At 40.6% G+C, this 15,393-nt stretch overlaps 1 protein-coding gene across 21 annotated transcripts in view; it reads right to left on the reverse strand.

The window, feature by feature from the left end:
• Positions 1-757: 757 nt before the first annotated feature.
• The window catches only part of Herc4 (HECT and RLD domain containing E3 ubiquitin protein ligase 4), a 74,540-nt gene continuing 59,904 nt past the window's right edge, over positions 758-15,393 (reverse strand). For 14 of the 21 annotated variants that reach the window (XR_015644763.1, XR_015644764.1, XR_015644761.1 and 11 more), the window contains 9 exons: positions 13,285-13,383; positions 12,015-12,182; positions 11,402-11,545; positions 8,456-8,622; positions 8,170-8,236; positions 3,362-3,444; positions 2,359-2,542; positions 1,708-1,810; positions 758-1,364 (listed from right to left, as the gene is read on the reverse strand). Coding sequence is in view for 15 of the 21 variants with exons in the window: in XM_087597515.1 (XP_087453641.1) it covers positions 1,156-1,364; positions 1,708-1,810; positions 2,359-2,542; positions 3,362-3,444; positions 8,170-8,236; positions 8,456-8,622; positions 11,402-11,545; positions 12,015-12,182; positions 13,285-13,383 (1,224 nt within the window). In the remaining 6 variants the exon portion in view is untranslated. The remainder of the gene's footprint in view (positions 1,365-1,707; positions 1,811-2,358; positions 2,543-3,361; positions 3,445-8,169; positions 8,237-8,455; positions 8,623-11,401; positions 11,546-12,014; positions 12,183-13,284; positions 13,384-15,393) is intronic. The other 7 variants (XM_087597510.1, XM_087597508.1, XM_087597517.1 and 4 more) reach the window with 3 other exon arrangements.

Genomic DNA, 15,393 nt, shown 5'->3' on the forward strand with positions numbered 1-15,393 from the left:
CAAGGTAAAGCTGTTACCTGTGTTAACCTGAGTTTTCCAATGTTAGACCAAATGAATCCAAAGCTGGTCATGTAAAAGACGACCTGGCAGAAAGGTATACGTATACCTGAGTGGAGAAGTGGTTGTATGGATTGGTCTGTGGTTCCCACTCCTGCCACAGTGGATGTCGAGATGACATCTTGTAAATACTCTTAATGCCTTCTACACAGGAACTTCAATAGTACTTTCATCAGTAACTGTGAAGGAAGCTATTTATCCTTATAAAATCTCCTTTTTACAGAAAGATCACTTTGAAGGAAAAAGGTATGTGTCCCAACCTCTCAATAGCCCAAACAGCCTCACCTCAACAATTCAGAATAAATAGTTGGCTGCAAAAATGAGATGGATCCACAGATTTACAGCGGTTGATTGCATAGTATTAGGAAGTTGAAATGTTAAGCTTTTTATGGCGTTTTTGCTTGTAGTATAGTTAGCAGAATCAACTCACTTTCACATGAGACAGCACCATAAGATCTGTACCGTACTGCCAGCATCAGTAGTTTTGAAGCTGTAACATGTGTTTCCCACTTGTTCTGTTTCTGGCAACCACTAGCCAACATATCTCAGGACTCAGAGAAAAAGGTTAAGTCTTAGGTCTTCATGGACATTTATTGTAGCAAAAAGATTGTTTCTACCATGCTTTTATAGTAGAATCTGCAAGTCAGACTGAATCATAATTTATAACCCTTAAAACTCAGTTCAATAGAAACTACTGGTATCTGAATGTCACTATTTTATTACAAAATCTTTATTTACAAAATGGAAAAATAATCAAATGACTATTGGCAGGCCCATAGTTTGTTTTTGTTTTTTGTTTTTTTTAGCCCAGTGATTGAAGCAACATTTCCATGCACCCACACATCAGGTCATTTCTGAAATATGCAAACTCTTAAAAATTACTGTTAGTAAAACTTTAATGTATTCACAATACTTGTATGTTTATGAGGATGGTACAATTCATGGTTCTGTACAGTTTTTAATTTTTGGCTTTCATCATCAGTACAGTAGTGAACAATTTTTAGGCAAGAATTACAGAAGTAACTCTCACTGCTGAATTCACAAGAAAAACGAGTAGTTTGATGCCTTTGCACTAAACAGAAAGTCAGAACTCCAAGGTTATATTAAACTGAAGCCTTCATTGTGATCAATAGCTTGGATCAGTTTACATCGTAGGGTTTCTTTCTCTGTATATTTTGGGAGATCTAGAAGATTAAAACAGGTATGGGAAACCGGGAGATAGCTCTCACCACCTCCTGTTGACTGGATGACTAGTTTCAGACTCTTCATACCAAGAATAGGAATTCGATCACTACCTGTCAAAAATACTGCCAAGGAAAATGATTTAGACAACACAGTCTTAACTTTGCATTCATTATCTAAATAATGAAGTACACAATACATTCTGGAAGAACAATGGCAAAGTACTTTGGATTGGATCTTTTTGGAAGAGTCATTTTGAAACACTGAAGTTCTCTTGGGGAGTCAGGCTTCACTTGGCTAAGCTATGTTTCCAGCGCTCTAGTCCTCCAACACTGTTTCTGTGAAACAGGACTTCAGGCAATTGCACAGACTTCACTTAAGCTCACAACTCTAAGGGGACCTAACATACTCTTCTTAATAGCAGACTAAACTGATCTAGAAGAGAACATGCAGTTAGAATATACTTACATAGGAATTGTTTCTTCTTTTCTAGTGGTAATTCATGAAATACTTCCCAAAAAATTTTTATCGTGGGATGTTCTGCCCAATACTCTCCTTTGTATTCTGTATTCTAAAAATAATACAACCATTAAGGATATAAGCACATCATTTGCATTTTACAGTTTGAAAATACCAACTCTCGAGAAAGAGAAAAGACAATAAGTCAATAAGAATTTACTAAAATTGTTAAACACCAACATGGGATTGGGTAAAAGTTCCTTATACAATTTTCAGGAAGACAAATCAGAATGTTTCTACTATTTTTTCCCCCTTTTAAAACAAAAATGGTAAGAGCAACAAGTCTTTTCCTTTGTAGTCCCCTCCTCTCACCAGGGGTGGGCACCAGTTTACCACAGAAAAACAGGGAAACAAAAGTCTTTTTTTTTTTTTTGGCTAAATCCCCAACCTCGGAAACTAAAGTCTTAAGCATGGATAGAAAGTCACTCAGTCTCAGGGTAGGGTTCCTCTAGCACATTTCCCAACCACCTCACCAATGCTACCACAGAGTGCATTGCAGGGCAGGAAACCACAGCAAGGGTTTTGTACACAAGGGAAGGGCAAAAAAAGCACACAAAAGGGCTTTTCCTTTTTAACAAAGGTTGGTTTTTCCCCCCTTACCTTCTCCAGTTCTTTCCAATCATAATTTGTATTCCCAATAACCATAGCTTGTAATTCATTGGGCTGGAAGAGCAGAAGAACTTTTCCTCCACAGACCTTATGAAAGCCGGCATGGAAAGCATCAAATAAAGATGCCACTGATTTATTGAATATGTAATCCACATAGGCATCAACAAACTCCTGCCTAGAAATAAAAACAATGGTCACACACACCATTTATGGAGAATATCCAATACTTGTAAGCTACTTTCTCATTATGTGTAAAAAGAAATCAATCCAAAACCACAGCAAGCCCTATTCCTCCTTCATTAAAAATAACAGGTGTGATGACATATTTTATCTCCAGCACTTTGGAGCTCTGATTCCAGGCCAGCCGAGGCTATGTAGAGACTTAAACCAAGCAAACAAAATCATCTTAAAGATGATCTTGAAAGAACACTTATTACTATTACTATTTCTTGGTATTTCTTCATAGGAATATTGTATAGCTTCTTAGGGCAGACCTGCTGTGACAGTATTTTTTGGTGATTTGGGAATACTCCGAAATTATTTGATAGCTATTTTTCATTAGAAATAGCCTATAAGTGTCTGGCTCCCCCAGCTGAGGACCGAACCCAGGGCCTGAGCCCTGGCCACTGAGCTAAATCCCCAACCCCCACTTAGCACTTTCTAAGAGTGAGTTTAACTCAGCATCTGAACTGCTATCCGCAAAATAAAATAAACTGGTGTCTTCTGGGTATTCCAATCCATCTTTCAAACCATGTTTGTTGTTGTTTCTTCTCATTTCTCATCTGTCATGTTCATTCCTTCCTTTAGCGATTTCACGAGCAAAGGAGTACTACTTTCCCATGAAAGTATCTGAGTATCTGCCTGCTCTTGCCCTCCTCAAGTGCGCACCACATACAATGTACAATACTGTTTTTCTTTCTTGTGCCACTTTTAGTAACATTAGAAAATGCCTACTAACCCTCATCATTTGCAGAGTCCAGTGCAATCCACTTACCGATTCTGTTTGTTAACAGCGGTGTCTGCACCATTCAGAACCAGCTCTTTCACTTCTGTTGCACCAAAATTTTCAACTGTGATCTAAAAATTTTAAAAAAGTAACATCTTCTTTCATTAAATATACAAACTAACAAATAATGAGTCAAAACTATGCTACCAAGAACCTACTTACAAATTCTCAGATCCACTGGATCCCACCTTTTCTAGTAGTCTGATGTCCCACAGCAGTCCAGGGTCTGGTTAGCTAAATACAGGCACTTAGGCATGCCTCATAACAGATGACATGTGAGGCTGACAGGCTGCTGTCCCACTTGCCCTGGCCCTGCACTTTCCCCACATGAGCCATGTGCTTTTGTCACACTGATTTGATCATAGGTAGTTTTAATTCGGTTTATAAGGAGGTACATTATTAAAAACCTTTTATTCCCATTACTAGTCTTTTTTTTAATCCACAAAGCACTAAGGTGGGACTGGGTTGCCAAGTATGAATATATCCTAGCCTTTCAGTTCACTACCTGATAAAGGAGGAGAGAAGAACAACATGTATCACTACATGGGAATCAACAAACCTACCACACTATACACATCAACTCAACAAAAGGAAAAGAAAGTAATCAAGTTCTGAAAATGCATGGCAAGTGGCTCTAAAAACACATCAGATCAGAGTATGATTGATTACTGTATGATAGAATGGTATCAACAGAGGAATAAGCTGGAAAGAGCCAAACTACAGAAGCTGGAGAGACAACTCAGTGGGTAAAGTGCAAGCCTGTGAGATTGAGCTGGGTCCTCAACACCAAGGCTGTATCCGACTGGGACCACGCTCTGGCCAGTAGTCCAGCATGTGGAGGGACCCTGTCTCCTCAAGCGTAAGCACAGTAGGAAGACGTCTCAATGTCTCAGGAAGTCAGTCAGTGTACACACACATACACCAGTTAATGTTTGAAAAGAAGAAATGTCTACGTTCTCATATAGCTTTTAATGTGCAAGTAATAAAAGGAGCATGGAGAATCTACAACAGACTATCAGGAAAAAAATGTTTGATTTGCCACCAACACACACACACACACACACACACACACACACACACACCACACAGAGAATCTTCCTTCCACCTCTGCCTTTTCAAAACAGGTCTTACTGTGTAGATCAGGCTGGGCTTGAGCTCAAGAGATTTATTTGCCCCTGCCTTGTGGTTAAAAGTACACATCATTACATCATTAGGCCTGCCTACTATTAGTTTTTTTTTTTTTTTAAAGATTTATTCATTTATTATATATAAGTACACTGTAACTGTCTTCAGATACACCAGAAGAGGGCATCAGATCCCATTACAGATGGTTGTGAGCCACCATGTGGTTGCTGGGAATTGAACTCAGGACCTCTGGAAGAGCAGTCGGGGCTCTTAACTGCTGAGCCATCTCTCCAGCCCCTACTATTAGTTTTTTAATAAGATTTATTTATACCTGTACACTGTAACTGTCTTCTTCAGTCACACCAGAAGAGGGCATCAGATCCCGTTACAGATGGTTGTGTAAGCCACCATGTGGCTGATGGAAGTTAACTCTGGAAGAGCAGTGAGCTCTTAGCTGCTGAACCATCTTTCTAGCCTAGTTATTTTTTAAAAATAACTTCCTCCCAACTCATTCCTACCTCTCACACTGGGGCCCTCCCTGCCATAGTAAGCATTAAGAACTCAAGAGTCCTTCTCAGAGGGCAGGAAGTTGAACTGCAAAAAAAGACAGACCAGACCAGCGGCCTAGAGGAAGTTTAGGCCAGAGTCACTTGGTTGTGTGCAGGAACTCCAGGTTCCCAGCTTTTATGACCTGTCACCCATGTTGGGGTGGGTGGTCTTGGTGATGCAACCGTCATTTCTGCTCCCGTAAGTAATTCCCTATTCATATTCCTGTAAGCAACCCTAATCTCAATGGTTCGCCAAGCTAGACTTTGGTGGTATCCATCTCTGTGGATGGTTATGGCCATTCAGGAGCATAATCCACACCTATAAAGCAACCTGACTCGCCCTCAGCAGAAGCCATCACCTGAGGTGTGTAGGTCTGTATGTGCAAATGTGTACCAGAGTGCTGGGACCCTGCACCACGTACCTAACTAAGTTAATGGCAACCGAATTGTAAGCTTCCCAAATGGAGTGCTATAAACTGAACTCAGAGTCCTCTGTAAGAGAAGTGAGTGCTGTTCTCTTGCAGACCCCAATAAGATTTTTTCTTGTGAGGAAAAAAAAATTACCAATTTTACTTCTTAAACATGCACTGAATTTCCTTACAAATACACCAGACACCTTCCAATCTAAGGTCTGGCAAGATGGCTCAGTGGTTAAGGGTGCTTGCTATTGCAAGCCTGACAGCATGAGTTCACTGCATGGTGGAAGGACAGAACTGAGCAGTTAAGAAGAGACACATACTATTAGGCAGTCTTAAGCTCATTAGTAAAACTGTCTTTCAATTATCTTCCCATCTCTAATCGTTCCTATAATCACAGGCTGAGAATGAATCCCTGGTGAGTCTCTAAGTTCTCTAATTGTAATCATCAAAATACCTAGTTACTGAAAGCACAGCAGGTGAACAGTGACTGACATGCAACTACTTCAGGTTTCTTCATCTGTGAATCAAGGATAAAAACAATCTCATAGGTTCAGTGAGGAATGAATGAAATAATCCATGAACTTTGGCTGGCACATAGTAAAAGATCAATAAATATTAGCTGTAGGGTTAAGAATCCCATCTACAGGGGCTGGAGAGATGGCTCAGCGGTTAAGAACACTCACTGTCCTTCCAGAGGTCCTGAGTTTAAATCCCAGCAACCACATGGTGGCTCACAACTATCTGTAATGGGATCTGATGCCCTCTTCTGGTGTGTCTGAAGACAGATACAGTGTACTTATATATAATAAATAAATCTTTAAAAAGAAAAAAATCCCATCCATGGGGCTGGAGAGATGGCTATGGTTATGAGCACTGGCTGCTCTCCCAGTGGACCTAGATTCAATTCTCAGCACTCAGATTAACAGCTAACAACTGTCTATATGTAACTCCAGTCCCAAGAGATGCTGTGCTACATATTCACGCAGACCAAACACCCATAAAATATACATATAATATATATATTTGAATATACATTTAAAAAAAATTGCTCATCGCAGCCTTATTTATAATAGCCAGAAGCTGGAAAGAACCCAGATGCCCTTCAACAGAGGAATGGATACAGAAAATGTGGTACATCTACACAATGGAATATTACTCAGCTATCAAAAACAACGAGTTTATGAAATTCGTAGGCAAATGGTTGGAACTGGAAAATATCATCCTGAGTGAGCTAACCCAATCACAGAAAGACATACATGGTATGCACTCATTGATAAGTGGCTATTAGCCCAAATGCTTGAATTACCCTAGATCCCTAGAACAAACGAAACTCAAGACGGATGATCAAAATGTGAATGCTTCACTCCTTCTTTAAATGAGGAAAAAGAATACCCTTGGCAGGGAAGGGAGAGGCAAAGATTAAAACAGAGACTGAAGGAACACCCATTCAGAGCCTGCCCCACATGTGGCCCATACATATACAGCCACCCAATTAGACAAGATGGATGAAGCAAAGAAGTGCAGACCAACAGGAGCCGGATGTAGATCTCTCCTGAGAGACACAGCCAGAATACAGCAAATACACAGGCGAATGCCAGCAGCAAACCACTGAACTGAGAATAGGTCCCCTGTTGAAGGAATCAGAGAAAGAACTGGAAGAGCTTGAAGGGGCTCGAGACCCCAAAAGTACAACAATGCCAAGCAACCAGAGCTTCCAGGGACTAAGCCACTACCTAAAGACTATACATGGACTCTGACCCCATAGGTAGCAATGAATATCCTAGTAAGAGCACCAGTGGAAGGGGAAGCCCTGGGTCCTGCTAAGACTGAACCCCCAGTGAACTAGTCTATGGGGGGAGGGCGGCAATGGGGGGAGGGTTGGGAGGGGAACACCCATAAGGAAGGGGAGGGGGGAGGGGGATGTTTGCCCGGAAACCGGGAAAGGGAATAACACTCGAAATGTATATAAGAAATACTCAAGTTAATAAAAAAAAAAAAAAAAAGAAAGTCAGAGCAGGGAGGTTTCAATGCTACCTGGCATGGTGAGGCTGTCTGGACAGAAGAGGTGGATCCTGAAGGGTCATTAGGACTGAGAATCGGAAGGAAGTAGGAAAGATATTCTAATGAGGAAGGCATGAATCAGGGTGAGCGTAGTAATAGTTGGTGATGTGGAGGACTTGTATGGGGTCCCTAGGAGACAGGATAGGCAAGTTTGCAGGTAGCTCCATTCTACAGGGCAGTGAGTCGAACGGCGAATTTTGAATGTTAGCTATGAAGGAAAACTAAGACTTTTGTTTTTTGCTTGAAGTGACATATAATCTTTTTTCATAGAAGAATGCCAATTTTTCCCCGAGCATTTGAATAAGGCCTAGGTGCTCCTTGTTTTATTGCCATTATAATTTGCATGTACTTTAAGTATAGCAGGTAATGATCATTGTACAAAATTTGACTTACTATTTGTATTTCCCAAAAGAATAAAAATTCCCTGAGTGAGGAAAAAAAAAATTGCACTGGTGGCAGAGGCAGGTAGATCTCTCTTGAGTTCGAGGTCAATCTGTCTACAGAGCAAGTTACTGGACAGCCAGGGCTACACAGAGAAACCCTGTCTCGGAAAACCAACCAAAAAGCACTTGGTCTTTGGAAGAGAGAAATCCTAAAGCACAGCTGTTAGATAGTGAGGCCAACCTACGTCTGCTCATCTTACCGTAAAGTTTAGACAAAATGTTTCCTCTATATCGTCCTCCGGGTAGTCCAGCAATTGTTGCATGCTTCTGCAAAAAACCAAACAAACAAGTACTTCTTTAAAGTGAAACAGTCGTTAATGACAACTCTGCTCATCAGTTAGTACACACTGGGCTTCACTGAAACTGTATTTATTTCCTTAAAATCGTTCACAAAAGCAACAAAGCCTGGTTATTCCTAGAAGAAAAGCTTCCAGGGCAGCCCTCTCCTCTGCCTCAGCCCTGCCTTAGCACTTTCTAACCACTTACCTCCCTACATCTGGCATCAGCTCTTTCAGATCATCCAGGGATGGCTTCCTTTTCAGTAGCTTCTTATATAAAGCCAAAGGGAAGTGGAGGTCCACAATAGTAAAATTATAAATTGCTAATCCACAGATAACACCAATTAAGTGGAACAAATCACTGTCTTCAAATGTCTAAAACACAAAGAAGAAAAAAGGTGAAAGTCTTGTCTTCCGAGCTAAATCTTTATTTCTAGTACTAATATGTTCTTCGTAATAGAAAAAAATTGAATACACAGAAAAGCAACCAATGAGAAAGCAGCTCATTCCTACTCCTGTCTCCTTGGCATGAACATCACTGGGTACAGTTCCATGCAATGTACTTTCTCTTTAGAACGTTGTTTATTAGCTGGGAGTGGGAGGACACAGCTTTGATCCTCAGCGCTAGAAGGAAAGGCATGCTCCATCACTCTCAGCCTTCAATGAAGAAAAAAAGTTTTAGGGGTCGTGGCAATTGGGAGGCAGAGGCAGGAGGAGCTCTGTTAGTTCAAGGCCAGCAGGTATATATGGCAGTTCCTGGACCATCAAGATTACAGACACATATATGGCTTCACAACCGACTCTCTCCAAACAAAAGCACTTCCATGTGGTTAAACGTAGATGTGGGCTGTCAGGCCTGGCCTGCGATGGCCATGCTGTGACTTTAATACCTGGGATGGTGGGAATGAGAGGATGGCTGACAGACAACAAAAGCAAAATACCTTAAAAGAAAATTTGTTCTGGGTGCGTGTATATGTGTATGTGCATGTGTGTGCATGTGCATGTCCAAGACAACTGTGGCTATCATCGAGAAAGCTAGCAACCTTTGGAATATGGTCTCTCACTGGCCTGGAGCTCAGTAATGAGTCTAGACTATCTGACCAGTGGGCCCCAGAGATCACTTGACTCTGCCTGCCTAGCACTGGGGTCACACATACCTATCTCCATGCCTAGCTTTCTGCTATTTGTCTGAGGCAGGGTCTGGCCCAAAAGTGGAATTTTAGATATAGCCTAAGTTGTCCTTAAACTCACCTCTTGAGTGCTGGGATTGCAGGCGTGAATCACTGTATCCTGCATAATTATACCAAGCTTTTGCTGGGGGGAGGGGAGGCGGGAGCGTTGTAAAGATTTATTTTATATATATGGATGTTATTATCTGCATGTAGATCAGTTCCCCAGAAGAGGACACTGGACTCCAGGATCCCGCAGGACTATTAACAGTTGTGAGTGGCCATGTGGGAATTGCACTCAGGACATCTGGAATAGCGGCCAGTATTACTTAACCAATGACCCATCTCTCTGCAGCCCTTATGCCAAGCTTGTTGAGTTGGTGGATGTTGGGGATTAAATTCAAATCTTTATGCTTCTAAGACATGTGCTTTATTACCAACTGAGCTATAAACACAACCCTTAAAAATATTAAAAAAAATTTTTTTTTAAATTCAAGGCTGAGTGCTAGAGCATTCGGAAGAGCAGACAGACCTATGGGTTAGAGTCCAGTCTGGTTTACACAGGGAGCTCCAGGCTACTTCGAGGTGCATAGTGAGACCATGTCTCAAACAAAACAAATATATAACATACATTCACGTTAATTATGGTGGTACATCCCTGTGATCCTGGCAACTAGGGAGGCTAAATTAAGAATATCAGGAAGAAGGCAGGGGTGGTGGCATACACTGGCGGAAGCAGAGGATCTCTGCGAGTTTCAGATGAGTCTGGTCTACATGGAGTTCCAGAATAGCCAGGGCTACATAGAGAGACCTCACTTCAAAAATAAAGTAAGGTACAAAGCCTCTTCCAGTATCTTTTTCTGTAATTAGAATTATACAGACATTTTATATACTTATAAAACTAAATTACACTAAAAAAACCAATTCCAAAAACCCTTAATCATGTTCACATTGATAAACTAACCATAATAATCAAAATAATAGAGTTCAACTATTTCAAATGACAGCAAACACCTTAGCTATCTATCTATACTTTAAAGATGAAATAAATTATACAATAACTTAAAATGTTTTTATTTCCATGTCCATTATAATATTGAGGCTATTGTTTGGCTGTATTTTTAAAGTCCTGAACATTTTGCAGAACTACCAGAGTGCTGAGGATGCTTGACACGATCCCACCCAGGAGCCCCTGAAGCCCTCGATAGATAGGACAATGAGGACAGGCATCAGTGCAGAGAACTAAACAAACTGAGCAAACAAAGACCAAGACCTAAGCTGCGACCACTGGAGGACGCCAGCAAACGCTTGGACAGGCCCATGAGCTGGATGCCTACCGAATGAATGAGGCCAAGCTTCTCTCTCTATACAAGCACCCAAGACAGTGTAATTACAGTGCAGTATTTTGTAGTCCTCAGAATTACCCTAAGCACTCAACAGCAATAGCTGCTATCCTCACACAAGACAGCCAGCCTCTTTCAATCAAGGCTAAATATAAAGAAATTTATAAACTGTATAGGTGACTCAGAATTTTTTTTACAAAACAGAACCCAAACATTTCCTGTAAAGGAGCAGCTGGTAATATCTTAGTAACTATCAACTATCTCTGATGGGCATGTGTCAAAGCAGTCATAGAGAACAGGTGGCTTCCTGTATTAAAATATATGGTGGGAAGCCTTGGCTCACATACTATAGTTTACTGATCCTTAATCTAAATTATAAGACATCAGGGATCTCTAATGCAATCTCCCCAGCAAGAGAAGCTAATAAAGTAATTACCACGCAATTTTCTAAACTGAAATACTCAGAAGGAAAATTCATAATTTTAAAGCTGATTGTTCAATTTATTTTAATTTGAAATGTGTAAAATACAAGGCTGTGTTTTGACAATAAGTCTAAACATCCTTAATTTCACATTGTAATAAAGAAGACCTCTGACCAGAAACAAAGATATAAAGAAGTAATTGTGGTAGATGGTCAATTACCTTATCTGAAAACCAAATAAGCCTGGAATCTTCATAATATCGAAACATGCCATATTTAGGATCCAATAATTCCCTCATGATGAGCAAGAAAAATTCTTTGCGTACACCTCCAGCATCAACAGCATCTTCTCCAACAAATATAACCTAAAACAGGGTAATGTGAGCACTGGATAGACAATGAAGAGCCAAGACCTGGGAACATGCTATTCACTGCTAATACAGCTCAGCAACCTATAGTCTCAAAAGTCGAATAGATAATTTACATGACTCAGTGGTCAGAAGCAGTCACTGCTCTTGCAGAAGACGCAGGTTTGGTTACCAGCACTCACTTGGTGGCTCACGTCCATCTGCAGCTACAACTACATAGGATCTAACCTTACTTTCTGACCTCTGCAGGATCAGGCCATGTACAGGGTGCACACATACATACAGAATAAAGTAAGTCTGTAATTAAAAACAAAACAAAAAACCCCACAAAGTGTTTCAAAAGCGCGCGCGCGCACACACACACACACACACACACACACACACACACACACACACACACACACACACACACACCCCAGAACAGCTTTTACATGTAAGTTCCAATTTATACAAAGTGTTTACTTACTTTGAGTGGCTTTTTATAATCTATATTCTTGGTTTTCCTGAGGACTTCCATTGCATCTCCTACAATATTTTCTCTGCGAACAACCAGAATTAAGCAAGGATTCACAGACTCAATCACTGGCAGAAAAAGAGAGGAGACATTCTGCCTATGGGCCTGGTCAATAGCCATCTAGAAAGCAAACAAACACACAAATAAAGCAGGATTTTATTTTACTTTCAGGTAGTCGTATTTAACCTGACCTTGCTATGAAGCTGAACGTGGACAGAGGTCTGAATGTGAATGACAACCCCCATAAGCTCATGTACTTGAATACTTAGTTCCCAGCAGTGGAGGTGGACTAATTTAGGAAGGATTGGAGACGTGGCCTTGTTGGAGGATGCCTATTACTGTGCACGGGCTTTGAGGTCTCAAAAGCCCACCTCAGGCCCGGCCACTGCCTTCTCTGCTTCCTGCCTGCAGATCAGGATTAGACTCTGGAGCAGCTGCTTCGGTGCCTTGCTGTCTACTTTCTGCCACGGTGACTCCTGCTACAACTGTAAGCAAGTTCCCAACTAAATGCTTTCCCTTTGTAAGTTTCCAATTGCTGGGTAAGGGTTAGTATCACATGCAAGCATCAATGCCCAGCAATTTTACTTATTCTAGTTAACAAAGTTATGAGTTTCATTGTGTTATCATTTATATACATATATACACACAAACATAAAGTACACATGCTCCTCATAAAACATTTCCCAGCCCCCACCAGCAAAAAAAAAAAATTATTTATATATGACCAACCTCAATATAATTTCCCCCTCCTCCCTTCCTTCCTTGCACTAGGGTCTCTGTAGTACTGGCTGTTTTAGACCTCAGTATATAGACAGAGCTGGGATTACACGGGTGTTACCATGCCGGGCTCAGGTCAATTTCAAACTCTTTCCATTTAAGTGAGGAAGTGCCTCTGCTTCTACATTGAACTTTTTTTTTTTTTTAAGGATTTTATTTATTTATTGTATATAAGTACACTGTAGCTGTCTTCAGACACTGACTGCTCTTCAGAGGTCCTGAGTTCGATTCCCAGCAACCACATGGTGGCTCACAACCATCTGTGATGAGATCTGGTGTGTCTGAAGACAGCTACAGTATACTTGTATACATAAAATAAATAAATAAATCTTTAAAAAATAAAAACAAACAAAAAAATCCACCACCACCACCAAAATACAAAAAAACCAATACAGGCAGTTTTAAAAAAATCCCCAAATCAAATTACCACTGCAATAGCACTCACCTGCATCTGCAAGACTGCGTCTGTCTGTAGCAGAGTAGTTTTTGCCTGGGCATCAAATACAAATGGATATGTACAAATTGTCACAGGGATATCTGCCAACTGGAAGAGAAGAAGTGAACTTATCAGTTCAAGCTGGCTCTGGTGTGTGGGTACTGTCATTTTTGGTAAAGATGATCATCACACTCTTGGTTCATTACCTGGAGTAGTTGGAAAACTTCAAAACCATCACTCATTTTTGACTACATGATTTTTATTCATTTTATATAAGGCATCAGAATGAACCAGCCCATAAAGCTGCAGTCAGCAGCTTGTTAATGAACTTAAGGCTTTGTGAAGTGCTCAACCACTGGATCACATACATCCTTAGCCCTTTTGGTTTTGAGCCCAGGCTGGCTCTTCACTGGGATAACAGTGTGTGCCACAACTGAGTTTAACGTAAAGACGGTAGGTACTGAAGTAGTAATCCCCAGGGAAATTCTGTTTCTTTTGGATTTTTGAGACAGGGTCTATCTATAAAGCCCTGGTTGTCCTAGAACTACGTAGACAAGGCTGGCCCAGAACTTAAGAGATCCACTTGCCTCTGCCTCCTGAGTGCTGGGACTAAAATCATGTGTAATTTTGTAGGAATAAGTCTGCAGGCATTCTGGCATCATACATAGCACATATGTGGAGGTCAGAGGTGAGTTCTTTCTTTCCATCAGGTGTGTCCTAGGGACTGAACCTAGGCTCTCAGATGTGGCAGAAGGTGCCTTTATCTGCTGAGCCACACTGCTGGAACTTTTACAGAAATGACATTTAATTTTTTTTAATTTTCTATTTTTCTGTGCATCCAAACACTCCATAATGTATGCCTGGAGGTCAGAGGGCAGTCTGCAATAGCTGTTTTCTCCTTCCAGCATGTACGTCCAATGGCAGATACCTTCACCACTGAACCATCTCCATATTCCTCATTCTTCATTTCCATACAACATCACTATACATTTCTGTTTAGCTCAGTGGTTTCAACCTTCCAATGCTGCGACCCTTTAATATAGCTCATGTTGTGGTGACCTCAAAACAGTTATTTTTTTACTACTTCATAACTACAGTTCTGTTACTGTTAGGAATCATAACATAAATATCGTTATTTCCAATGATTTTTAGGCAACCCTGTGACAGGGTCAGTTTTTTTTGTTTTTTTGTTTTTTTTTTTTGGTTCTTTTTTTCGGAGTTGGGGACCGAACCCAGGGCCTTGCGCTTCCTAGGCAAGCGCTCTACCACTGAGCTAAATCCCCAGCCCCCTAGGGTCAGTTTTTACCCACAGGTTGAAATGCTGGGTTTAGCTCCTACAGATAATGTGCATACAACATTTCAAATGATTTTAAGTCCTGACTGTGTTTTCAAACTGTGTTTTCACTTCCCCTCCCCACAACACAGAGTCTTACACTGCTGGGGACTGACTGGGCATGGAGCCTTGTGCATGGCAGCAGGAACTTTAGCACTGAGCTGTGTCTGATACCAGCAGCCCTACCTTTCACAGTTTTATATGACACTTACTGAGGAAACAAACAGCAAACAGTAATTATATACTGTAACCTAACTAATGTTCATTAGTTCAAGTACTAGGAAAACCATACTCCTTAAGCCAAAACAAAGCAAAACAACACCCAACATAAAGGAACCATACTCTAGTTCTGAGAAGGAAAGCATAGGCTGCCCACTATTCAGGTCAGTACTACAACTTTCTATATTAAGGTAACACCCAGAATAGGAACAATGTGAGTATCAATTACTAGGTTAAAAAAAGATCATTTTATTTAGGTAAGCATTTATAAAATTTGAAAATAAGGGGCTGGAGAGATGGCTCAATGGTTAAGAGTACTGACTGCTCTTCCAGAGGTCCTGAGTTCAATTCCCAGCAACCACATGGTGGCTCACAACCATCTGTAATGGGAATCTGATGCCCTCTTTGGTGTGTCTGAAGACAGCTACAGTGTACTCACATACATTAAATAAATAAATCTTTTAAAAAAATTTTTGAAAATAAAATTTATTTCTCAAAACCTACTGTATTTGGTGACAAGAATATATTGGGTGACAAGAATTGGAAATATTTCAAAGTAAATCTTG

Source organism: Rattus norvegicus, chromosome 20 (genome assembly GCF_021556685.1).
Source record: "Rattus norvegicus strain SHRSP/BbbUtx chromosome 20, alternate assembly SHRSP_T2T, whole genome shotgun sequence".
In the NCBI taxonomy this organism is placed as follows: Eukaryota; Metazoa; Chordata; class Mammalia; order Rodentia; family Muridae; genus Rattus; species Rattus norvegicus.